This window comes from Poeciliopsis prolifica, unplaced genomic scaffold (genome assembly GCF_027474105.1).
Source record: "Poeciliopsis prolifica strain line A6 unplaced genomic scaffold, Auburn_PproV2 SCAFFOLD163, whole genome shotgun sequence".
Classification (NCBI taxonomy): domain Eukaryota; kingdom Metazoa; phylum Chordata; class Actinopteri; order Cyprinodontiformes; family Poeciliidae; genus Poeciliopsis; species Poeciliopsis prolifica.
The window spans coordinates 17,544-43,404 of NW_026562538.1; the positions used below are offsets into that span (position 1 = coordinate 17,544).

Here is a 25,861-nt window from a genome sequence, read left to right on the forward strand (position 1 = left end):
TTCGACTCGCCAGTTTGTCCAATCAGGCTACAAAATTAGCGGAGGAAATCCCGAGGACTGATTCAGATTACGCATCAGTCCGCTCTGGCGACTCAGGTTCCGGTCCGGTTCACTGCTCAGACCGGCTGGGTTGGTGTCGGCTCGACCCGACCGAAGGTGATTCTGACTGTCCATCACAGACTCTGACCTCAGACTGATCTGTGGAAACCAGTTCGCCCAGCAGTCATGTTGCTGGACTGGGAGGAAGCTGGAGCGCCCAGAGAGAACTGCATGCTGGGAATCTTCCTGCTGGTTGGAACTGGGAACATCTGGACTCTGTCTTCATCAGGAGAATCTTCCTGAAACACCTGGAAGGTTCTGCAGGTGAACCCGGTTTCCCCATCAGGAAGGTGATCTTCGCCTCAGACAGGAAGTCTTGTTCTGATTAAGATTTCTCCTCTTGACGCAGAGAAACTATCAGCCACTTTGTCTCTCGCCTCTCCGGGTTCCTGCGAGACAAACAGGCCGACTCTCCGTCTCTGATGCCTCTGATGTTGGAGTGCATCTTCTGACTGCGGCAGAAAGAGATGACGCAAAGCGTTTGATCAGCCAGCTACTGTCTGCTCGCATTCTCTCAGCGCGGCGTGGAGTGTCAGGGATCTGACGGCTTCAATTAGCAGCCGGATCACAAACTGGCAGAAGGAGCAAAAAGCAGCTAAACCCCCAATGTGAGACACAGACAGGTTTGTTCCTCTTTCAAGTCTCTTTGATCGACTTTCCACCATGAAGCGTGAAGACGAACAGGAGCTTAGTGATTAACATTCATAATAAATGATTGTTTGGTGAAGCAGTGGAGGAGGAGGGAACGTCTACCTGTAGCGGGTCTCGTCCTGTAAATCCACTAAAGCCTGATTAGCGTAAATAAAGACAAACATCCACATCTGTCAGGGAGGAACGAGGCGCCTTGTTAGTGCTGATGAAGCGGAGGCAGGAGGCCCCCTGGGGGGAGATGTGTCCAACTAGATGACCTGTGTCACATAAAATAACTTATAATTGAAGATCAATATTCATAAAACTCCTGAATCCTGATGGTTCCTCTGAGAACGTTCTGCAGCTTCCTATGAACAGAACGAGATTCATTAGAGGTTCACACACATCAACACACACACACATCAACACACACATCAACACATCAACATACACACACATCAACACACACACACATCAACACACACACACATCAACACACACACACACACATCAACACACACACACATCAACACACACACACATCAACACACACACACATCAACACACACACACATCAACACACACACACATCAACATACACACATCAACACACACACACACACACATCAACACACACACACATCAACACACACACACATCAACACACACACACATCAACACACACACACATCAACACACACACACATCAACACACACACACACACATCAACACACACACATCAACACACACACACATCAACACACACACATCAACACACACACACACATCAACACACACCAGCTTCCTCCTCCTCTGTATTAAGTGGATCGTTTCTTCTTCGCGGGTTGATTCTCGGTTGATTCTCGGGTTGTTTTGGCAACAGGAGTCTCTCTGACACACAAGGCGCGTAGGTGGAGTATGCGCGCGCATGTGCGTGTGCGGGAGACAGCGCGCGCCGTCTCGTGATCTCCTTCCTTCAGCCGCGGGTTGTTCCTCCTGGTCGGACTCTCCTCACCACGCAGCGCGCGCACAGGTGAGGGGAAAGTGTAAGGGGGAGGGGTGAGTGGGTGAGGAGGAGCCTGACTCACGCACGCACGCGCTCTCTGTCCCTCACGCAGACGCGCGCGCGGTGAGCAGAGCGCAGTTACTTGGTGCCGCGGATGCGGAACAGTTTCATCCCGCGTTTCTGCGGTGCGTGGAGGCTGAACCGCGCGTGAGATCTGCTCTTCATCCTCCTCCTCCTCCTCTCCCTGGCGCTCAGCATCGGGCTCGTGCCGGACCATGGCATCGGTGCGGGACGCGGGCTGGGTGGGTTTTTCACGCCGCCTCAGACGGAATGTGCGCGGCTGCTGCGGGAGTTAAAGGAGTGGATCCTGTCTTTGTTTCTGGAATCCTGGAAGGTCCTGGAAGAATCCTGGAAGGTCCTGGAATGATGGTGGGGATGATGCTGGAGCAACAAGCGTGCGGCGGCTCTGCGCGCACTTTGCGGTGATATTGCGCTGCTAAACGCGGACTGTTGCGCCAGTTTGCGGGATTCTGCGCTCAGACTTCCCCACCGGGAATGAACTTGTCTCTGGGAATTCTCTCTCTCTCCTGAGAAGCGGCTCTTCTTTGCGTGGCTGTGCGTTTTTCCTGTCGGAACGCTGAGTTTGGTGCGCAGGGGCGGAGGGAACTGATCCAGGGCCATGGGCCACCAGGCCAGCCGGCCCCCCCGGCTGCTCCGGATGCTGTGGTTGCTGCCGGCTCTGCTGGACGCAGCCGGATCCCAGGAGATCTACGCGCCGCACTCCATCCGGGTGGAGGGCGACGTGACGCTGGGGGGTCTGTTCCCAGTGCACGGCCGCGGCGCCCCGGGCGCGCCCTGCGGCGACATCAAGAAGGAGAACGGGATCCACCGGCTGGAGGCCATGATGTACGCGCTGGACCAGATCAACGGGGACGAAGAGCTGCTGCCCAACGTGACGCTGGGTGCGCGCGTGCTGGACACCTGCTCCCGGGACACCTACGCCCTGGAGCAGTCGCTCACCTTCGTGCAGGCGCTGATCCAGAAGGACACGTCCGACGTGCGCTGCACCAACGGCGAGCCGCCCGTGTTCGTCAAGCCGGAGAAAGTGGTGGGGGTGATCGGCGCGTCGGCCAGCTCCGTGTCCATCATGGTGGCCAACATCCTGCGCCTGTTCCAGGTACGGCTCCGGTCCGGGTCTTCAGGGGAACCGCGTTGTGGTCCTGATGTTGTTTGGGTCAGAACCCGACCGCTGCTCTTCACTCTTTAACGTTTGGCTCTTACTGATCTTCTACTTTCGCTAGATAAAGTTTCTCCATCCAGTGGAAAATAAATCATTAAACTCTGAGGAGGAAAAGTTTTTCTTCTGAGTCGAAACTTTGATTCATGTTTCATTTCCTCCAACTTTCCCATTTCAACTCAGCTTCTGGTGCTGCTGCCAAACCTGGAAACATCCACTGAGTTTCTTGCTTTGCATCATTTCATAATTATTTTGATTTCGTTTAGCGTAAATTCTGCTGCTCAGGAGTTTCCTCGCTGCCTTTAAAAGCTTTTCTAATAATTTCTGTGACTTATTTTAACTTATGTTTCATAGTAATAATTGGAAACGATGGAGACATCGAAGAAAAAATAATCTGGTAGAAAACAAACAAAATGTTATGATATAAAAAATAATTCTGTTTTATTTTGTTCTCATCTTGCTTCCAACTTCCTGGGTCCTCCGGTGGCCCCCGGGGGCCGCGGCCCCACTTTGAGCAGCACTGGCCTGAACCTCCGTCAGACCGATGGAGAATAAAGGAGGAGAATATTTGTGATTATTACTCCTGCCAGAACACAAAGTGTGCTGGATGTGATTCTGCAGAAATTCTCCTGCCTGGCCGTGAAACACGATGTGACAGGAAGGAGGGTCGTCCAGGCTGCCACCACATCACACCGGCTGCCGGTTTGATTCCCTCTGACTCGGGGAGCAATCAGCAGCTCTGGAGTAAAAAAGCTCCAGGCGCCTCCAGAACCTTTGAGTTCTGCTCCTGGGCCGGGTCAGAACTCGGGTTATTTAGAGATCGGGTCAGTGGGAGGAGATTCTCACTCAGCTTCCAGCAGGCCGTCCACTCCCAGCTTTATTTTGGAGCACTTCCTGTTTCACGGCGCTTATCGCTGCCATACGACCATAATGAAGTTACCATAGAAACAGAAAATCCCAACTTTGACGCTTCGCTCGGCGCCAAACATCAGGATGAACTTCAGCTGAACGACTCGGCCTCTTATTCAGGTTCCTCTCCAGCTGCAGAGCCGAAAGAGAGACGCGATGATGATGATGATGATGATGATGATGATGGTGATGATGATGATGGTAATGATGATGAAGATGATGATGATGATGATGATTATGGTAATGATGATGAAGATGGTGGTGATGATGATGATGGTGATGATGGTAATGATGATGAAGATGGTAATGATGATGAAGAAGATGATGATGATGATGATGATGACGATGGTAATGATGATGAAGATGGTAATGATGATGAAGAAGATGATGATGATGATGATGGTGGTGATGATGATGATGATGAAGATGGTAATGATGATGAAGATGATGATGATGATGATGATGATTATGATGGTGATGATGGTAATGATGATGAAGATGGTGGTGATGATGATGATGGTGATGATGAAGATGGTGATGATGGTGATGATGATGATGATGATGAAGATGGTGATGATGATGATGATTATGATGGTGATGGTGATGAAGATGGTGGTTGTGGTGATGATGATGATGGTGATGATGACGATGGTAATGATGATGAAGATGGTGATGATTATGGTGATGATGATGAAGATGGTGATGATGATGATGATTATGATGGTGATGATGGTAATGATGATGATGATGATGGTGATGATGATGAAGATGGTGATGATGGTGATGATGATGATGATGATGATGATGATGATGATGATGATGGTGATGATGGTAATGATGATGAAGATGGTGATGAAGATGGTGATGATGTCATCCACTGATCGATTCTCCAACTTGTTGTTGAATCTAATTTTTTTTTTTCAGGGCTGAATCAATTAATTGTGATGAAGTGATTGTTGAAATAATCAGTCATCTCTGAATCTATCGGTTGTTTTCTGCAGCATCAAAACTCATAAAAGATGAAACATGAGAGAAACGAGGCGGGATTCCCGTCCTGTGCCTCTGGTAAGGCACGGAGCCACTAAAGGACCGGGAGGCTGGATACGTCGGGGTTAAATCAGTAAACATCTTTCCATATCCTCGTTAGCATATTAACGCTTTTGCAGAAAACCAAAACCTCCCTCTGGTTCAGTGGCTCCCAAAGTGTGAAAACTCAGTGACAAAGTTGAAATGTTTGTTGGAACCTGAAATGAACTTCAGTGGAGTTTGAAACACGATGTGAGTGAAGGTTTATGTCTGGATGTGTGGCCAGTTGATTCTTTTCATTTATTGAAAATGATGATGAGAACATCTGGGAACCTCTGGTGACCGCCTGGGCGGCCATCTTGACCTGCTGTCAGTTAATATTGATGGTTTCTGATTTCAGTGTGTTGTAGCAGCATCAGGGAGCCAGACAGGAGGAATGAAGCTGGTGTGTCTGATGGTTGATCTGCCGGTAAACGGGTCAGAACTAGAATGGAGGTCCGGTTGGGAGGCGTCCTCATCATAAAACCTGGAAGGTGATTCTGTTCCACAGCTGCGTTCACCTCATTAAGCCCTGATGGGCCCGACTGCCCCGTTAGCCTCTCGCACATTAAGGCTCGTCGTTCTGGACGCACCCCCCCCAAATCGGGTCAGAACCACTCAGTTTCCTGAAACATCAGGAGCAGCTGGAGGCAGAGCGGAGCGGCCGTTAATCACCAAGTTTCTCCCTGTTTGAGTCACAAAACAACAGAAAAACGTCCAGATGGCTTCAGCTGGAGAGAGGCAGGAGCTTGACCTCTGACCTCTGAGATGAGACATGATGGCAAGGGTCGCTTCTCCTGCTGCAGGCTGAGGCCCGACAGAAGACCTTCAGCTGGAGACATCTTACTGGACTTAATCGTTTCCACTAACGGCTCCCAGCAACAGACTGGTTTCCCCCAGACCAGTGAGACCAACTGGAGCAGCAGCAGGGGGCGCTAACAGAGACTCACCATTCAACAGCTTTCTATCAGTTCTGACACTAAAAATGGAAAAAATCTCTTTATTCTGGTGATATTATGACTTTGGTCTGAGTTTATTCTCATGATTTTATTTCCTCACAAATGTTGGAAAATCCCAGAGAAAGTGGGCGGAGCCAGAAATTTTGGAGATCAGACTGTTTGATCCGAATCCCACTGCACCGTTTGACCAGAGGGGGCAGCACTGAGGCGCTTTGGGTAAAATAATGCAGAACCAAACTAATTTACATAAAAATGTTAAAACATGAAGATAAAACCCTGAACACCTTATTTAGACATTTTATCAGCCAATAAAGTTGATTCTGTGATTTAGTCACAAGTTAAAATCTTGAAGTTGATCCGACAGGTTCTGATGGTTCTGATGGTTCCGATGGTTCTGATGTAGTTTGGACCATGAAAGTTTTTAGATGAGGTTATTTGTTGGTTTTTATTCTGCGACTATAACTTCTGAATTATTAATGATCATAAATAACTTGATTCTAATTAGAAAATATTTGATTGAGACGCCGTCTCTTGCTCTGCCACTGCATCAGAGCTCATGTTTTCTGTTAATCACATCAGCATGAACATGATGTCATTAATGGAGGACGCGTTGCGGCGCCTGCATGCGTGTTTGCTGCAGCCGGCTGCGGCGCAGAAGCTGCAGCTAATGAGCCTTCACCTCCGTCCCACCCATTAACTCCCATTACCAGCTCTGCTGATGGGAACAAAACACATTTATCTTCTGAAAGCACATGAACCACCTACTGGTCCAATTATGTGACACATTGGTACGGGGGGCGATTAGTGCCACTCTATTAGAAGCAGGAAGCAGCCAGACTGTTTTGTTTTGATCAAACGCTTCAGATTCGGTTTGTTCTCTAATTAGCAGCTGACAAAGGAAGGATGGGAGCGACTGATACTCCATGACGGGGGAGTCAGGAACCAGAACCGGGTCCAACAGAACCGGGTCCACCAGAACCGGGTCCACCAGAACTGGTCCTGGTTAGAGATGCTACTGAACCAAATAAATGGAACATTGACCAACTTATTGTTTTGTATTGACTGGCTGTTTTCCTGGCTGCTGATTGGTTGTTTTCCTGGCTGCTGATTGGGTGATTTCCTGGCTGCTGATTGGCTGTTTTCCTGGCTGCTGATTGGGTGATTTCCTGGCTGCTGATTGGGTGATTTCCTGGCTGCTGATTGGCTGTTTTCCTGGCTGCTGATTGGGTGATTTCCTGGCTGCTGATTGGTTGTTTTCCTGGCTGCTGATTGGTTGTTTTCCTGGCTGCTGATTGGTTGTTTTCCTGGCTGCTGATTGGTTGTTTTCCTGACTGCTGATTGGCTGTTTTCCTGGCTGCTGATTGGGTGATTTCCTGGCTGCTGATTGGCTGTTTTCCTGGCTGCTGATTGGCTGTTTTCCTGGTTGCTGATTGGTTGCTGATTGGCTGTTTTCCTGGCTGCTGATTGGCTGTTTTCCTGGCTGCTGATTGGGTGATTTCCTGGCTGCTGATTGGCTGTTTTCCTGGCTGCTGATTGGTTGTTTTCCTGGCTGCTGATTGGTTGTTTTCCTGGCTGCTGATTGGCTGTTTTCCTGGCTGCTGATTGGCTGTTTTCCTGGTTGCTGATTGGCTGTTTTCCTGGCTGCTGATTGGCTGTTTTCCTGGTTGCTGATTGGCTGTTTTCCTGGTTGCTGATTGGTTGCTGATTGGCTGTTTTCCTGGCTGCTGATTGGCTGTTTTCCTGGCTGCTGATTGGCTGTCAGCCTGATTGAACGTGTGACTCGCGGCGCCTCGTCAGGCTGAAGTTACAAACCAGCAGAATCTTCATCAGCCGATGATGGAAAAACATGTTGTGTTATTTTTATGCTAAATGTCTGTTTATCATCTGATGAATATTCAGCCGAAGCCGTTCAATGAATCAGATCACAAACATGTCTTCACGCTCTTCTTCTGTGCTGGAGGACCCAGTGATGCCTGTTGCCATGGAGACCACTCCGAGCCGCGTGAAGTTCCTGTTAGTTACAGGTCAGCGTCGCAGTTTGCCTGAAAACAGAGACGGCGCCGGGACACGGGGGACAGACACCTCCCTGCTGGTCCGTCAGCATCATCATCATCACGTCCCGGCGACTGACCGGGTCCCAGAGGACGAACCATTGATTGTTCCCGCCTCGGTCACCTGGAGGATGAAGGTCGTCACGTCTGACCTGCTGCTCTGAAAGGCGCTGAGGCGGCAGATTAATGGACGTTTCCAAGGACTCCACACACACATCGCTCTCCTTCATGACTCCGTCCATCTGTTTCCATCAAGCTGTCTTGACCGGGTCAGAACCGGGAGATACTGGGAATCAGGAGAAAAACATTTTCACCTGATGAATCACTTTTTCTGTTTTTGACTCGTAACTAAACATTTCCGCTTTGAAACTTTATTCCTATAGCTCCAAAGTTATTATAATTAACTGAAACTAAGAAAAAACTGGAATTGAAAAGGGTTGGTCTAGTTTACAGCCGATACCGTAAAGATGTGAGACTGATTGGAAACTCATGAAGAAATTAAATGTGTCGGTTGAAATCCAGTGTTTTGATCCTGAAAATTAGCAACATTGCTAAGGTTGCTAAGGTCAGCAGCAGGTGGGGCATAACCAGCATGTGGTCTTGGATTGAATTACTCAGTTCAGTACAGGATGAGCCAAAATGCTAATGTTAGTTTAAATGCTAATATGTCAGTAGCATCACTAGCAACCCTCAGACTCCAGGTCGACTGAACGACATCATGACCTGATGGAGTTTCTGCTCAGGTTGATCCTGAGTGGCTCTGATCCCTGAAGGTCCCTGAAGATCCCTGAAGATCCCTGAAGGTCCCTGAAGGTCCCTGAAGGTCCCTGAAGATCCCTGAAGATCCCTGAAGATCCCTGAAGGTCCCTGAAGATCCCAGAAGGTCCCTGAAGGTCCCTGAAGGTCCCTGAAGATCCCTGAAGATCCCTGAAGATCCCTGAAGGTCCCTGAAGGTCCTGAAGATCCCTGAAGATCCCTGAAGGTCCCTGAAGATCCCTGAAGGTCCCTGAAGGTCCCTGAAGATCCCTGAAGGTCCCTGAAGATCCCTGAAGGTCCCTGAAGGTCCCTGAAGGTCCCTGAAGATCCCTGAAGGTCCCTGAAGATCCCTGAAGGTCCCTGAAGGTCCCTGAAGATCCCTGAAGGTCCCTGAAGATCCCTGAAGGTCCCTGAAGTCCCTGAAGATCCCTGAAGATCCCAGAAGGTCCCTGAAGGTCCCTGAAGATCCCTGAAGGTCCCTGAAGGTCCCTGAAGATCCCTGAAGGTCCCTGAAGATCCCTGAAGGTCCCTGAAGGTCCCTGAAGATCCCTGAAGGTCCCTGAAGATCCCTGAAGGTCCCTGAAGATCCCTGAAGGTCCCTGAAGGTCCCTGAAGATCCCTGAAGATCCCAGAAGGTCCCTGAAGGTCCCTGAAGATCCCTGAAGGTCCCTGAAGATCCTCGATTCTGGTCCTCTGAGCATCTCTGAGGGTTTGTGGGATGAAATCTGAGGCTGGAGGAAAGGATTCCCCGTCAGCGCGGCTCACGCTGCTTCACTGACTGCATCTCTGTGGCCCAAAGAGCAGAACCACTTCTGACTTCCCTGCTGGACGTAGAGCTGCTGAACCTAGAGCTGCTGAACCTAGAGCTGCTGAATATAGAGTTGTCTGCTGAACCTCCCTGACCTCTGGATCGATAGACGCTCTACAGACAGACAGGGAGGAAGAGGAGGAGGAGGAAGAGTTAGGTTGACCCAGCAGCAGCCGTTGTGTCTCATTCATGTTTTCATCATTTCTGAGTTGGTTTCATTTGCTCTTTATCGTCATCATAACTTGGGCTTTTTTCTCCTCATTATTCTGCTTCAAATGCTGCTTGATTCTGCATGAAATATTCCGTCATATTCTCAGGATGAACCACACTGTCACTGGACTCTGCAGCGCCACCCGGAGGCCAGGTCAGGCTTGCTTTTTCCTGGAACGCTCATGATGAAATATTTCTACTGACGAAGAATAAATATTCCGTAAAAAAAACCTAGAATTTTTTCTCCTGCATGATCATCATTTGATCTGAAAAAAACTCATCAAGCTTTTTGACTTGTGTGACTGAAAGATGCTTCAGAAATAAAGTCGCCGTGTTTCCACAGTTACACTCAATTACAAATGTCACAGTTTCAAACTAAAATATTTAGATTGAAACTAAAGATGTTGGTATGATAAAGCTAAACGCTTCTGAATGTATTTAATAAGTAGTTAAATATAGCTAACTAATACTTAGCTAGGCAACTAAATGTTTAGTTTCAAACTAAAAATAATTAGCTAGCTCAGAGCTGAAGACTTTCAAACTAGTAAGTTTAACTGTTTTGCTACTTGTTGAATATATTCAACAAGTATATCTAGTAAAATTGAAGAAGCTGGCTAATATTTAGCAAACCAACTAAATGTTTAGTTAACCAGCTACATCTGTAGTTTCAAACTATATAATTTGCTAAATAAAGAGCTAAATATTTGGCTTTCAAACTAAATGAATGTTTAGTTTGAATTTGAAGCTAGCTATTTTGTTGGTATTTTTGCTCTGATGGTGAAATATTTAGTTAGCTTAAAGCAAAATTATTTAGTTCACATCAAAAAATTTAGTTTGTAACAGTGACATTTCAAATGAAGGAGTAATAAGAAGAAAATATGACTTTGAAACTATTTTTTTGTCTCATAAGTCAATATAATAACTGAAATCATTTCTGTTATTTATGGGCGTAGCGCCTCAGAGTCCTGATGGAACCAAACGGCTTCATGTTGCTGAACTTCCCTCCTCTCATATTTCATTGATGTCGACCCAAACTGCTGATCCGTTCTGATCTCCAGAGTTCTGCTCAGAGGTTCTGGTTCTGGCCGTCTCTCTGAGCTTCTTTTGGACTTTTCTGCTCTGAGTCAGAAGCGTCTTCCCAGAGATATCGGCTTGTTGCTCATTAATATTCACACTCATAAATAAATCTGCTGCTGTGGAAACTGACGGGCATTTTTTCATCTGATCTTTTATTTATTTTCCATCTTTTTGTCCACATTTTGTGAACAAAACACGTCATTAAAACCCATTAAATTTCAGCAGAGATCTGCCTCAGTCACACACACCACACACACACACACACACTGACTCCAACCCATCATCATCATCAGCTCATTATCATTTCTGGTTCCGACCCGTCCTGCAGCAGGGCCTCAGAACGATGACGCTGTGCTCGGCTCGTTTTGTTCCAGGTGTGATCGGTGTTCTGTTCTGGGTTGTTGTGGAAAATCTCCCAGTTACATCAGCAAACTGGGAACAGGAACTGGACCGTAACGTGTTCCAGTTCTGTTTTCCTGACCTGAGCCTGAAGTTCAGCTGGAATGAAGAACAACCTGAGAAATGCATGAAACCCAGTTTATGAACTACAGTGGAGATATCGACCCACAAAGTGCCGTCAGTTTCCTTCCCACCAGGAAACATTCTGTTGATTTACAGCAGAAAAGTCCAGATGCTGAGACGTCTGAATGCAGCGGAACGGGACTTTGGAGATGATCGGCACCGAGCCGGACTGTGACTGGATGGAGGAGCCAAATCCACCCAGAACCGACCCGCAGGAATCGGCTTCGTACTCCGCCTGAGGCAGCTCCAGCTCCAGGCTTCGTTGTTTCTTTGATTTATCTGGTTTCCAATCAGATCCAGGTTTCCCTCCTGATGGTCCAGTTGACCCGGTTCTACTGGAACCAGAACATCTGCTCCACCTCCAGCTGCTGTGGTTCTGACCCAAACCAGCCTGTTCCCCTCCTGGCCTGTGGGGGCGCTGCACCAACAACCACTGCAGGAAACGACACTAAAACTTCTGAAGACACCGAGAGCAACTTCCTGTTTCACCAGATGAAACAAGATGGAGGCGTCAGAGTTTAGTGATTTCTCTTTAGTCTTTGGCTGAAGACCAGGAGCCATTTCTGCTGCTAGCGCTAGGCTAGCATGTTAGCTTTGTTGGATTTACCCAGAATGCCCTGCGCTGTAGTCCACATGCTGCTTTCATTTGCGTCTGCGCTGGATAAAGTAGATAAAAAGACGATTTAGTCGTCATTTTTCTTCCATTATTGAAGATTCTCACTGAACAGTTATTGATATTGAAATAATGATTTATTCTGTAATAATTATTTTGTCGTCTCTGTTGCAGTTTGAAGTAATTTTTATCTAAATGTTTAATCTGCGATCTCTTTCCCTCCATCTTTGTTTTCTCTTATCGTCACACATTCACTTCTTTAGCTTCAGGTTAGCCTTGTTCTGGGTTTGAATGACCTCTGACCCCAAGGGAGCCACTGATTTATGATTCTGTTTTAACTGCATTGTTAAAACAGATGCTGGACTGTTTTAACAATGCAGTGTTTTCTAAGATAAGAAAACACAATGGATCACCCACCGCGGTGGTTCTTATCCTCTGAGCCTCTACCAGAGGATATATAGATCTATATATATAGATCTATATATATAGATTTATATATAGATCTATATATATCTATATATATAGATCTATATATCCTCTGAGCTCGGGTCCTCTACCAGAGGATATATAGATATAGATCTATATCTATAGATATAGATCTATATATATAGATCTATATATCCTCGGGTCCTCTACCAGAGGATATATAGATCTATCTATATAGATCTATATATCCTCTGAGCTCGGGTCCTCTACCAGAGGCCTGGGAGATTGAGGGTCCTGCAGTATCTTGTGCCAAGGACTGCACATTTCTGGACTGAGATGTCTGATGTTGTTCCTGGGATCTGTTGTAGCCACTGCTCCAGTTTGGGGGTTACTGCCCCGAGGGCCCCGATGACCACAGGCACCACTGTGGTCTTCACCTTCCAGGCCCTCTCCAGTTCTTCCCTGAGGCCCTGGTATTTCTCCAGTTTCTCGTGCTCCTTTTTCCTGATGTTGCAATCACTTGGTATTGCTACATCTACCACAACGGCTTTCCTCTGATGTTTATCCACTACGACAATGTCTGGTTGGTTCGCCATTACCATTCTGTCTGTCTGGATCTGGAAGTCCCACAGGATCTTAGCTCTGGCGTTCTCCACCACCTTTGGGGGTGTTTCCCACTTTGATCTCGGGGTTTCCAGTCCATATTCTGCACAGATGTTTCTGTACACTATGCCTGCCACTTGATTATGTCGCTCCATGTACGCTTTCCCTGCCAGTATCTTGCACCTGCTGTGATGTGCTGGACTGTCTCAGGGGCCTCCTTGCACAACCTACACCTTGGGTCTTGTCTGGTGTGGTAGATCTGGGCCTCTATTGCTCTGGTGTTTAGGGCCTGTTCCTGGGCGGCCAGGATGAGGGCCTCTGTGCTGTCCTTGAGTCCAGCTTTTTCCAGCCATTGGTAGGATTTACTGATAGCCCCGGTAACCATCACAGTGACAGATGGGTTATTTGCTGGTGGTACATCCCATGTAGGGGCTTGTCCTCCCATGATGGTATCTCTGGCACCTCAACCTCCGTTCCCTGTTGTCTGAGACATTCACTGAGCACATTGTCTGTTGAGGCTTTGTCCCTGATGTATTTATGGATCTTAGTTGTTTCGTCCTGGACAGTGGTTCTCACACTCACTAGTCCTCTGCCTCCTTCCTTGCGGCTCGTGTACAGTCTCTGGGTGCTGGATTTGGGATGGAGCCCTCCATGCATGGTTAGTAGCTTTCTGGTCTTAATATCTGTGGTTTTTATCTCCTCCTTTGGCCAGCTAATTATTCCAGCAGGGTATCTGATTACTGGCAGGGCATAGCTGTTTATCGCACGGATTTTGTTCTTGCCATTGAGCTGGCTTCTCAGGACTTGCCTTATTCGTTGGAGGTATTTAGCTGTGGCTCCTTGGTCTCATCGAGGTTGCCATTTGCTTGGTATACCTAGGTACTTGTAACTGTCCTCTATGTCTGCTATGTTCCTTCTGGGAGTGAGACCCCTTCTGTGTGGATGACCTTCCCCCTCTTTGTGATCAGCCGACCACATTTCTCTAGTCCGAATGATCCCAATGTCCGTGCTGTAGATCCTGGTGGTGTGGATCAGTGAGTCGATGTCTCACTCACACTTGGCGTACAGCTTGATGTCATCCATGTAGAGGAGGTGACTGATATTGGCCCCATTTTGAGTCTGTATCCGTAGCCAGTCTTGTTGATAACTTGGCTGAGAGGGTTCAGGGGGAACAGTAGCGGGGACAGAGCATCTCCTTGGTATATGCCACATTTGATGGACACTTGTGCAAGTGGTTTGCAGTTGGCTTCAAGGGTGGTTTTCCACAGCCTCATCGAGTTTGCAATGAAGGCTCTCAGAGTCCTGTTGATGTTATACATCTCTAAGCATTCAATGATCCAAGTATGCGGCATTGAGTCATAGGCTTTCTTGTAATCAATCCAAGCCATGCACAGGTTGGTGTGTCGGGTTTTGCAGTCTCGGGCAACTGTGCGGTCTACGAGGAGTTGGTGTTTGGCTCCTCTGCTATTTACACCGATACCCTTCTGTGCCGTGCTCATGTGTTTATCCATGTGTTTGCTTATCTTGGCCGCTATGATGCCTGACATGAGCTTCCAGGTTGTGGAGAGGCAGGTTATTGGTCGGTAGTTGGGTGGGACTGGACCCTTTGATGGATCCTTCTGGATTAGGATTGTCCGCCCTTCAGTTAACCATTCAGGGTGAGTCCCACTTTGTAGCAGCTGGTTCATTTGGGCTGCCAGTCGCTCATGGAGAGCAGTGAGTTTCTTTAGCCAGTAGGCATGGATCATGTCAGGCCCTGGTGCTGTCCAGTTTTTCATACCTGAGACTCTTTCTTGAACATCTGTCACAGTGATGGTTACCGGGGCTTGCTCAGGGAGGTTGCTGTGGTCCTCTCGTAGAGAGATCAGCCACTGTGCATTGCTGTTGTGGGACGCCTCCCTTTCCCATATGCCTTTCCAGTATTGTTCCGTCTCCAGCCTTGGTGGGTCTGCTCTGTTGTTATTGTTACCCTGCCATTGAGAGTACACCTTAGCTGGTTGAGTGGAGAAGAGCCGGTTAATCCTTCTGGATTCATTCTCCCTTGTGTATCTCTTTAGGCGGCTGGACAAGGCTTGGAGCCTCTGTTTGGCAGTCTCGAGTGCTTCAGGTATGGGCATCTGGCTGTACTTTCTGGGTACTGGTCTTTTCATTGCACCCTTGTGGAGCTCTGACAGTTGGCTCACTTCCCTCCTTGTTACCTTGATTTTAGCCTCTAACCGTCTTTTCCATGGTGGGTATTGGGTCTCATGGTTGCTCTTATAGCCAAGTATCTCAAGGATCACTGATGCTGAGTTGTAGATCAGCTCATTGGTTTCTGAGACTTTCTGATGGTACTTCACTCAGCCGTTGTAATTGGCGCCGGGGAGGCCTGGTTGTCATTCGGGTCATGATTCTCTCTCTCAGGTCAGCAGCTGTCTCGTTCAGCTCTGTTTCGCTCATTGGGGCCGTGTATCCCCTCTCTGGGTGGGGACTTGTAGTTAAGTCCCCACAGTCCTGACATCCGGGTTCCTCCCTTTTGCCGTAGCATTTGTGTTGTATCTCGTCAATCTCAAGTTGTGATAGCAGTTGCCGTTTGCGGATGTTGGAACACTGAGCTACTAGTTGTTTAGCACTTAGTGTTGACTGGGATGTCGAAGTAACCATTCCTTCCCCAGTCTTTGCATGTAACCTCTCTCACTAGGGTTACTTGAGTAGTAGCATTCCAACAGATCCACATTTTCATCTCTCGCCCATTTCCGTCTTGTTCCAGTAGCCCATTTGTCATCAAGGTGCTCTGGTTCCCCAACACCTGACGCAGACCTTGTTTGGCCGGGCGACGTCTGAGCCGGCATGTTATGCAACTTAGTATCTCTCATGGTATGAGGTAGGCAGTAGCTTGAAGGGTCTTGCCTAAGGACCCAGACTGGATTCGAACCCTGCCCTCTCGGGTGATATACTGATGCCTTATGTATTGAGCTATCCAGTCAGCCTATATATATATATATATATATATAATATATATATATATATATATAAAACAAAGATGGAGGTATATATATCCAGTTATACATATATGTACATCAGTAGTGATGTGGTTAAAGATGTTAATTCTGGGATAATTCAGCTGTAAAGTTACACTATTTTCTTCATAAATTCTCGGACTTGATTAGGAATCATTGTGTCGGTGATTTTTTGTTCATCGTGTGAAAAGTTTCTTCTGAGTTTGAATTATGATTTTGGCTTTTATTGGTTCCTAAATTACACTGAAAAACTTTCATAATTTCATCATTAATAGTCATAATTAATAGCTGCAAATGCCAAAAATTGATGCCCATTTTGATTCCTGACAAAGTTAAATGTTTCGTTTCAAACTGACATTTATAAATAAAAGAATAATGCGGTGAAAATACAAACTGATAAATGCAGGATTTTCCGTCCAGCTGTGGCTCATCAGGCTTCTCCTTTATTGATTTATGGATTCAAAACCTTTTAGCTCTCGTTCAAACGTAAGGAACAGTTTAAGGAAAAGCGCAGCTGAATCGTCCTTTAAGCGGCGGTAATTTAACCCAATGACCCCGGTGCCTCTGAGCAAGGCACCAGGTGTTAGTCAACCAGCTGTTGCTTTGGCAGAAAGTCCATGCGGCGGCGTTTTCCAGGATTTATCTGCTTGTTCATCAGCCTGTTTGCTGCTTTCTGATGGATTTCTGATCCGGCCGGACACAGTGATTCATTTCCCGCCTGTAATGAGCAGCGGAGTCGGACGCCTGGAGCGCCACTCATATCAGTCTGTGTGGTTCGACGGCCTCATGATGCTCACAGGAAGTCGGCTGTAAATCAGCTGCGATGTTTTAACGGCTGCTGCAGGAGTGAGCAGAAAGGAAACAGACATGGCTTCCCTGCGCCGCTGAAGACGGGATGAAATAGGAGAAAAACTCAGACATGTTGCCTGAACTTGGTTTCCAACATGTTAAACTTCTAAACTCAGTTTTTCCTCTCCACTGTCGCTGCATGCATCAATAGTGACGATTTATTTCCTTTTGTTTTGGAATGTTTGACTTTTGCTGAGAATCTATTAGAAAGTGAACTGAATCCTTCACAGAAAATGATCTGATGAATCGGTTTCATTATTTTATTCAACTTTTACATTTTTCAGTTGCAGATTCTTTAGATCAGAATTTTTTTTAACTGTCAGGTATTTTGCGTCACAATCCTTACTGTAGCATATTATTCTTAGTTTCTGATATATTTTGATACTGTCGGTTCTTTGTGTGAACCTGCATTCCTCCATATCCGTCGCTTTCTAATTCAGGACCTGTTACTATACTGACAGGATCATTTGTCTGATGTTGAGCAGAAAGATTGGCCGCCAAAGTGTTAATCTGAGCATTAATTAGTGAATCACATCCGTGTCAGGAGAGCCGCTTGTTTCTGTCGCGTCTTCGTCATGGTGAAGCTTTTTCTCCTGGCTGATCAGAACAATCAGATCAATCAGATCAGCTTCCTGCTGGTTAATCTGAGCTTTGGCAGAAAGCTGTTATCATCCGTGTCTCTGTCGGAGGAGCAGAGGATCGTCTGACCGAGTGAATCTCCAGCTCAGGCCTGCAGAAGAGCCGGCAGGACGACAGGATCCTCCCAGGACCGGAATCTGGACCCGGTCACGTTCACACTGCAGCCTGGCGCCACACGCATTCCATTTATTTTTATTTATTAGTTGCTTTGCCTGAATGCGGCCTGCATCTGATCTCTTATGAGTCTGAACAGGCTGGGAGGCTTTTCATGTGACCGGAGTCTCGACAAACGTCACCATTCCACGTCCAGGCGCGCGCAAGCAGGAAGGAAAACACCAACCATGGTGGACTCATGAGGACTCATGAGGATTCATGAGGATTCATGAGGATTCATGAGGTTAAAGAGCCGCTCCGGTCAAACAACAACTTCAGAATCGTAAATTATGTTTATCATTAGCGTCCATGCTAACTTCCGCTAATACTGAGAGCTTCTTCTTCTTCTTCTTCTATTTTATGGTGGCGGGTAAAACACCTCCAACCATAGCGATACTTTATAATAAAATTAGAAAAGTTGAAGGTACATTTTACATGTTACTGAAGTAAATGTCATTGTTCCTCGTCTGGCCTTCATGGACAGAGCCGGAACAACGGACACTTTAACACCAATAAATCCACTTCATCCCTTTTTTTCTTCAGCAATGCGCTTGTTGGTTTCCATATTTCAGAGTGATGTCAAGGCAGCCATCTTGTTTTGCAACTTTTTCTGTTCCGACTCTGTGGTGAAATATTAAGGCCTGGCCACCATATACTTTCAATTACTAGAATAAACTTATGATAATAAAGTGATAGTAGGAGATTGAAGTCATAATTTTACAAGTAACATAAAAAAAGTAAATGAGGAACTTTGGGGATCTTGTGAGGCGTTTGTATCGTTTATCTTTAATCTTGATAAATTTCTTATAAGATTTTGATTTATCGTTGTGAATTCCAAAACTGTCACTATTTTCAAGATTGATATTTTTACAGCTTTTCAAAACTGTTTAGTCAATATAGGTGAATCAATAAATATCAATCAATTTTAAAACATGATTAAATTAAGTTATGAGGATTTTAGCGATATAAATGACACCTTTTATGTGACTGGTGTCCTAAAGAATCACATTATAGGCATGATTTTAAGGTCAATATTTGTCACTGTTTGTTATCACAATGCTACCACAAAATATCACCATGAAACTTTTTAATCAGCAGCTGTTCACTGAGCTGTGCCACGTTCAGGTTCACCTGGGAAAACCCAGCTTCGTGAAGATGTTGATGTTTCTAACGTTGTTGTTTGTGAACTTTCCTGCTTGTCTCGGATCAGTTAGCTAAACGCTCCTAGCCGCTAGCGCTTCCTGATGAGGGCGCTCACGCCACCCTGGCTTCCTGTGAGCTGCAGCAGCAGGAATCATGCTCATGCATGAGCTGCAGCGCTGCAGCAACACGTCACATTAAGGGAGCCGGACTTCCTGCTGGACAGGAAGCTGTTTGTTCTCCTTCCTGTCTGAACCAGACGTGACACTCAGCTGCTCTGAAACCTGATCTGATCAGAACTCATCCACATTAAACAGTTTTAGTTTTCTGACGATGAAACGTGCGTTTCTGTTTATTAATATTTTTTGTGGCTCTGAAACATTGTGAGCGTCGCTGCGGGTCGCTGCGGGTCGCTGCGGTTCGAGCCGTCGATCAGCCCAGCCCAATCACTATCTGCATCTTACCTCTGCAGAACTTAACATGTTGAAATGAAGGGTTGTGTACAGAGGTTCTGCTGGTTCTGATCTTCCAGCTGCAAAACGTACGAAAGTCTTCATCCAGTCTGTGAGTCTTTCTGAATCAGACTGCAGAGGCTTTAAAACCCATAATTCATCTTCAAGCTTTTATGATGCCGATGAGGTTTAAGTACATTTTTTGCACCAACGTGTGAACTTACCTCTTTGGACAAACTCAGACAGACAGTTAGACAGAACCTGTCTGATAGCATAAAGTAGGCCAACATTTCTGCTACAGATGAGGTGCATAGTTAAAGCCCGATGAGTCTGTACTCAGTGCCTCGTCTTAACCTTTTATTAGCTCCACCAGTAAAAGCTTCCTCCACCCGGACTCCCATGCTGCAGATGCTAAAACTCAGATAATAAAAGACAAACAGCTCTTTCTGCTCTGCAGTCATTTGCTAAAAGCAGAAAAACAAAAAGTTGTTTATCTTCCAGACGAAGTTAAAGCAGCAGCAGCTTTAAACTAATGTTTCTGTCAGCAATTAAGAGCCGACTCATTAATTATTTCTTTGACGAAATCTGTTCTGATAAAGGCTGCAGAGAAGTGTAGCGTACATTTTTATCTAAAGCAGCTTCTCTGAGGAAACATCCGAGGAGCGCCGTTAGCGCTTTAACCCTGAAGCTAACAGGGAGTTCACTTCCTGTTTCTGCTTCCGGCTTCTGTTTCCTTCAGCTTCCTGTTCCTTTTTCTTCACAGACATCTCATTGTGTTCTGTGACTGATGGCTGCTTGTTAGCCGTTAGCATCCCTTTGCTAGCTAGCCTTTTTGTGTCTGTGCCTCTAGTTGAATTTATAGTTCTTAAATTCCAGTCATAATGTTCTTAAAAAGTCTTACTTTTGAGTAAAATCATTAATAGTGACTAACAATTGCTTCGTCATATTTTCAAGCTTCTTGTGACATAACTTTTTAAAGCACTCTTATCATGGTAATTTAATCTAAGCCGGGATTCAGAGCAGGAATCCTGGTCCAGCTGAAGGATCGTTTGAGCCGGCATTTCACTGAACTGGACTTCCTCTGCGCTGAGTCGAGTTTCCAGGTGAGCCGCTCTTCCTCCACTGACTGTCTCAGGTGGAGGAGAGAAGAGAGAAACAGCCTGCTGAGAAGCAGAGAGCAGAAAGCACAGATTCAATTTCCTGCAGCGCCGCCGGCCCTGGGGACGGACAACAAAGCCTGTTTAATTTTAATAAGAGTCAAGAAGTGAATCTGCACACAACGCTAATGAGGCTGCACAGCCGACATGGCGGCGCAGCAGCAGGAACATCTGCTGAGGCTGAACGCTTCACGGGTCAATCCGAGCGTCCGTCCTGCAGAGACGGACAGAAAGACGAGAGACGTTGCAGAAACATGAAGACAATCTGAGGGCCGAGCAGGACTCACAGACAGGACAGAAAAAGAGGCTAAAAATCCAGATGCTAAAGGAACGAGAGGAGGAAATGTTTCTAAATCAGATTCTTTGATTTAAACCTGCAGAAAACTGAGTTGTTTTCAGTCCTGATCTGAAGGAACCACCAGTTTCTGAACGTCTTAAGCAAAAATCACTTCATGAAAGAATCACGATTCTTATTTACCACAATCAGAATCCATACGAATCCTGAAATTAATTAAAAAATTAACAAATCAGCTGTCGGTAGGCCATTTTGTCGCTTGAACATAGGCGGGCGCTGAAATCAAGCCGACAGAGGAAATGAGACAAAGAATGAGATTCACTTTGGTTTTTATGAAACTCCTGGGAACGCCGAGACGACAGAGCTTCAACGAGTTCACCGTTCACAAAACGAAGACGGAGAACGTCTGGAAATACGTCGACTCACCGATGAATTAAACAGAAATCATGAAGAATCGTTCTGAATCAAATCAAAGATTCCCATCCCTGATGCAAACTAAATGCTGCTTGACCTTTCCCCCTGTGTGAACAGCCTGAGGAACAGGAATACAGGAGATTGCCTCAGTCACCCTGAAGAGGGCGCTCTCACTGGAACATTTCTGGTATTCATTTATCTTCTCCAAAGTTTTCTTCCATCAGCCATTGAGCTGCTTAGCCATCCCTCCTCTTCTTCCTCGTCTGTATTCAGATCAGCTGCTGTTGAAGCAGCTCAGCAGGATTTCCATTTTCAGCCTGATATAAAATTTATTGCTCGTGGGCTGCTGAGATCAAATACATGTTTGTGCACCCGGCCTGCTTTCTGTTGCCCTCACATACACATACATGCACGCACACACATGCGCACACACACACACGCACACACATGCGCACGCACACACATGCTGTTATAAACCACTGAACCAGGATCAGATCTGCCTGTTCTTATTGTAGCAGAGCTGCAGCATTGTCTCTCTTTCAGTCCCTCTGTGTGTGTGTGTGTGTGTGTGTGTGTGTGTGTCTGTGTGTCTGTGTACTTGTATATTGTACATTTAAAGAACCATTATAACCACTTTGACCCACAAATTGAGGTCATGGTGGAAAGTGGGGACATTTTCCTGGTCCTCACTTTCTTTTCAACAGGAAAGCACTTCTGCTTGTTTGGTCTAGAGGGAAAATGTGAAGTAAGCTTTAGTTAAAGTTTTGTAGTAGACTAGCAATGGCTTTGGTTAGGGAAAATTTCCGGGTTAACCATAAACACAATCAGTAGAATGAATGGAAGTCAGATTAAAATCATAAATCGCAGATTTTTCCAGTTTACTTTTTGTCAAACATTTTAGTAATTTTTTAAGATCAAGCTCCAGTTAATTTTTCAGGAAAGATTAAGTTGATGAGGTCAATTAAAATTTTCTTCAAATGTCATTCAAATATGATATATAGGGTTTCTACCCAACCAAACACCAGAAGCAAATCCACCTGGGACCAATAACTGGATCAATTCTCATACTGGGACAAATGACAGGATCAATTATCATACTGGGACCAATAACTGGATCAATTCTCATACTGGGACCAATAACTGGATCAATTCTCATACTGGAACAAATGACAGGATCAATTCTCATACTGGGACCAATAACTGGATCAATTCTCATACTGGGACCAATAACTGGATCAATTCTCATACTGGAACAAATGACAGGATCAATTCTCATACTGGGACCAATAACTGGATCAATTCTCATACTGGGACCAATAACTGGATCAATTCTCATACTGGGACCAATAACTGGATCAATTCTCATACTGGGACCAATAACTGGATCAATTCTCATACTGGGACCAATAACTGGATCAATTCTCATACTGGGACAAATGACAGGATCAATTCTCATACTGGGACCAATAACTGGATCAATTCTCATACTGGGACCAATAACTGGATCAATTCTCATACTGGGACCAATAACTGGATCAATTCTCATACTGGGACAAATGACAGGATCAATTCTCATACTGGGACCAATAACTGGATCAATTCTCATACTGGAACAAATGACAGGATCAATTATCATACTGGGACCAATAACTGGATCAATTCTCATACTGGGACCAATAACTGGATCAATTCTCATACTGGGACCAATAACTGGATCAATTCTCATACTGGGACCAATAACTGGATCAATTATCATACTGGGACCAATAACCGGATCAATTCTCATATTGGGACCAATAACCGGATCAATTCTCATACTTGGACAAATGACAGGATCAATTCTCATACTGGGACCAATAACTGGATCAATTCTCATACTGGGACCAATAACTGGATCAATTCTCATACTGGGACAAATGACAGGATCAATTCTCATACTGGGACCAATAACTGGATCAATTCTCATACTGGAACAAATGACAGGATCAATTATCATACTGGGACCAATAACTGGATCAATTCTCATACTGGGACCAATAACTGGATCAATTCTCATACTGGAACAAATGACAGGATCAATTCTCATACTGGGACCAATAACTGGATCAATTCTCATACTGGGACCAATAACTGGATCAATTCTCATACTGGGACCAATAACTGGATCAATTCTCATACTGGGACAAATGACAGGATCAATTCTCATACTGGGACCAATAACTGGATCAATTCTCATACTGGGACCAATAACTGGATCAATTCTCATACTGGGACCAATAACTGGATCAATTCTCATACTGGGACAAATGACAGGATCAATTCTCATACTGGGACCAATAACTGGATCAATTCTCATACTGGAACAAATGACAGGATCAATTCTCATACTGGGACCAATAACTGGATCAATTCTCATACTGGGACCAATAACTGGATCAATTCTCATACTGGGACCAATAACTGGATCAATTCTCATACTGGGACCAATAACTGGATCAATTATCATACTGGGACCAATAACTCGATCAATTCTCATACTGGGACCAATAACTGGATCAATTCTCATACTGGGACAAATGACAGGATCAATTCTCATACTGGGACCAATAACTGGATCAATTCTCATACTGGAACAAATGACAGGATCAATTATCATACTGGGACCAATAACTGGATCAATTCTCATACTGGGACCAATAACTGGATCAATTCTCATACTGGGACCAATAACTGGATCAATTCTCATACTGGGACCAATAACTGGATCAATTATCATACTGGGACCAATAACCGGATCAATTCTCATATTGGGACCAATAACCGGATCAATTCTCATACTTGGACAAATGACAGGATCAATTCTCATACTGGGACCAATAACTGGATCAATTCTCATACTGGGACCAATAACCGGATCAATTCTCATACTGGGACCAATAACTGGATCAATTCTCATACTGGGTCCACTGGATCAATTCTCATACTGGGACAAATAACTGGATCAATTCTCATACTGGGACCAATAACTGGATCAATTCTCATACTGGGACCAATAACTGGATCAATTCTCATACTGGGACCAATAACTGGATCAATTCTCATACTGGGACCAATAACTGGATCAATTCTCATACTGGGACCAATAACCGGATCAATTCTCATACTGGGACCAATAACTGGATCAATTCTCATACTGGGACAAATAACTGGATCAATTATCATACTGGGACCAATAACTGGATCAATTCTCATACTGGGACCAATAACTGGATCAATTCTCATACTGGGACCAATAACTGGATCAATTCTCATACTGGGACCAATAACTGGATCAATTCTCATACTGGGACCAATAACCGGATCAATTCTCATACTGGGACCAATAACTGGATCAATTCTCATACTGGGACAAATGACTGGATCAATTCTCATACTGGGACCAATAACCGGATCAATTCTCATACTGGGACCAATAACTGGATCAATTCTCATACTGGGACAAATGACTGGATCAAATCTCATACTGGGGCAAATAACTGGATGACATATGGGGATCTTGGAAGCTCCTCTTCTAGCTTAAGATCTGGTTCTGGAGGAGCAGAATACTTACTAAAAAGTCTAGTTCTGACCCATTTCAGAGAATAAAAATTTAGAAATTTTCTTCATTGTCCCTCATTGTGGAAAATTTCTGTGCAACAGTAACAAAAATGTGACAATCAAAGCCAATAGATTCACACAAAGATGGGATATAAAATACATAAAAATAGAATGAAGAACAACATTTCAACATAAATACGGACTTAGTTATTAGAAATGCAATACTGTGATCCGAGGGAGCGTGTAACTGAGTAGGTCAATTAAAATGCACAACTTGAGCAGTAAAAAGATGAATTATCTAAAATAAACTGCATCAGCAGAGATGTGCAGCAGCCTAACTCTGTGGTTCATGAGGGACTGGAGACCAAAACCAACTGAGCAGCAGTAGACCTGGAGAGAGAAGGTATTTATAAATGTGTGAAACAAACTGGATCAATTTAGAGGTGATGAAGAAGTGAGAAGCTGCTAATTAAGAGCTAATTAAAACTCAAGCAGCAGGTCAAGTCAAGCCTTCAGCTCCTCAGGACGGAGATTTTAGCATTCAGCTTTCTTCAGTCCGCTTTAATCCGACTCCAGTCCATCTGCATTGGAAGTCCAGTTTGGTTGGTGAGGTGTGGACGCTATTCGACCTCTGACCTCTGGTCCTTCAGACCTCAGTCTGGTTCAGTTGAAGTGAACTCTGGTTCAGTTTGAATGTGAGCACCAATCAGAGTGTAGACCGCTCCAAAAGCAGGAAGTGGACTACAGCGCAGGGCATTCTGGGTAAATCCAACCAAAGCTAACATGTTAGCTTAGCATTAGCAGCAGAAATGGTTCCTGGTCTTCAGCCAAAGACTAAAGAGAAATCACTAAACTCTGACGCCTCCATCTTGTTTCATCTGGTGAAACAGGAAGTTGCTCTCAGTGTCTTCAGAGGTTTTAGTGTCGTTTCCTGCAGTGGTTGTTGGTGCAGCGCCCCCACAGGCCAGGAGGGGAACAGGCTGGTTTGATTCAGAACCACAGCAGCTGGAGATGGAGCAGATGATGGAGTTCTGGTTCTAGGTGAGACCTTGTTCCTCCGCTGAGTGGAGCTCACACCTGAACCTCCGTACCAGCCTGCTGGTTCTGGATCAAAGTAATTTCTGGTTATTCTTGAAGTCTGTTAAAGTTCTTCCTGAACAGAATCTTTCAGAGCCAAACCCTGACTCTGTGTAG

The 25,861-nt window shown here is 45.4% G+C and overlaps 1 protein-coding gene across 1 annotated transcript in view; it reads left to right on the top strand.

The window, feature by feature from the left end:
• The first annotated feature begins 1,747 nt into the window (after positions 1 to 1,747).
• Positions 1,748 to 25,861, top strand: part of LOC129356291 (metabotropic glutamate receptor 7-like) — a 79,934-nt gene continuing 55,820 nt past the window's right edge. The window contains 1 exon segment of the mRNA XM_055025879.1: positions 1,748 to 2,913. Coding sequence (XP_054881854.1) covers positions 2,416 to 2,913 — 498 coding nt within the window. The 5' untranslated portion in view covers positions 1,748 to 2,415.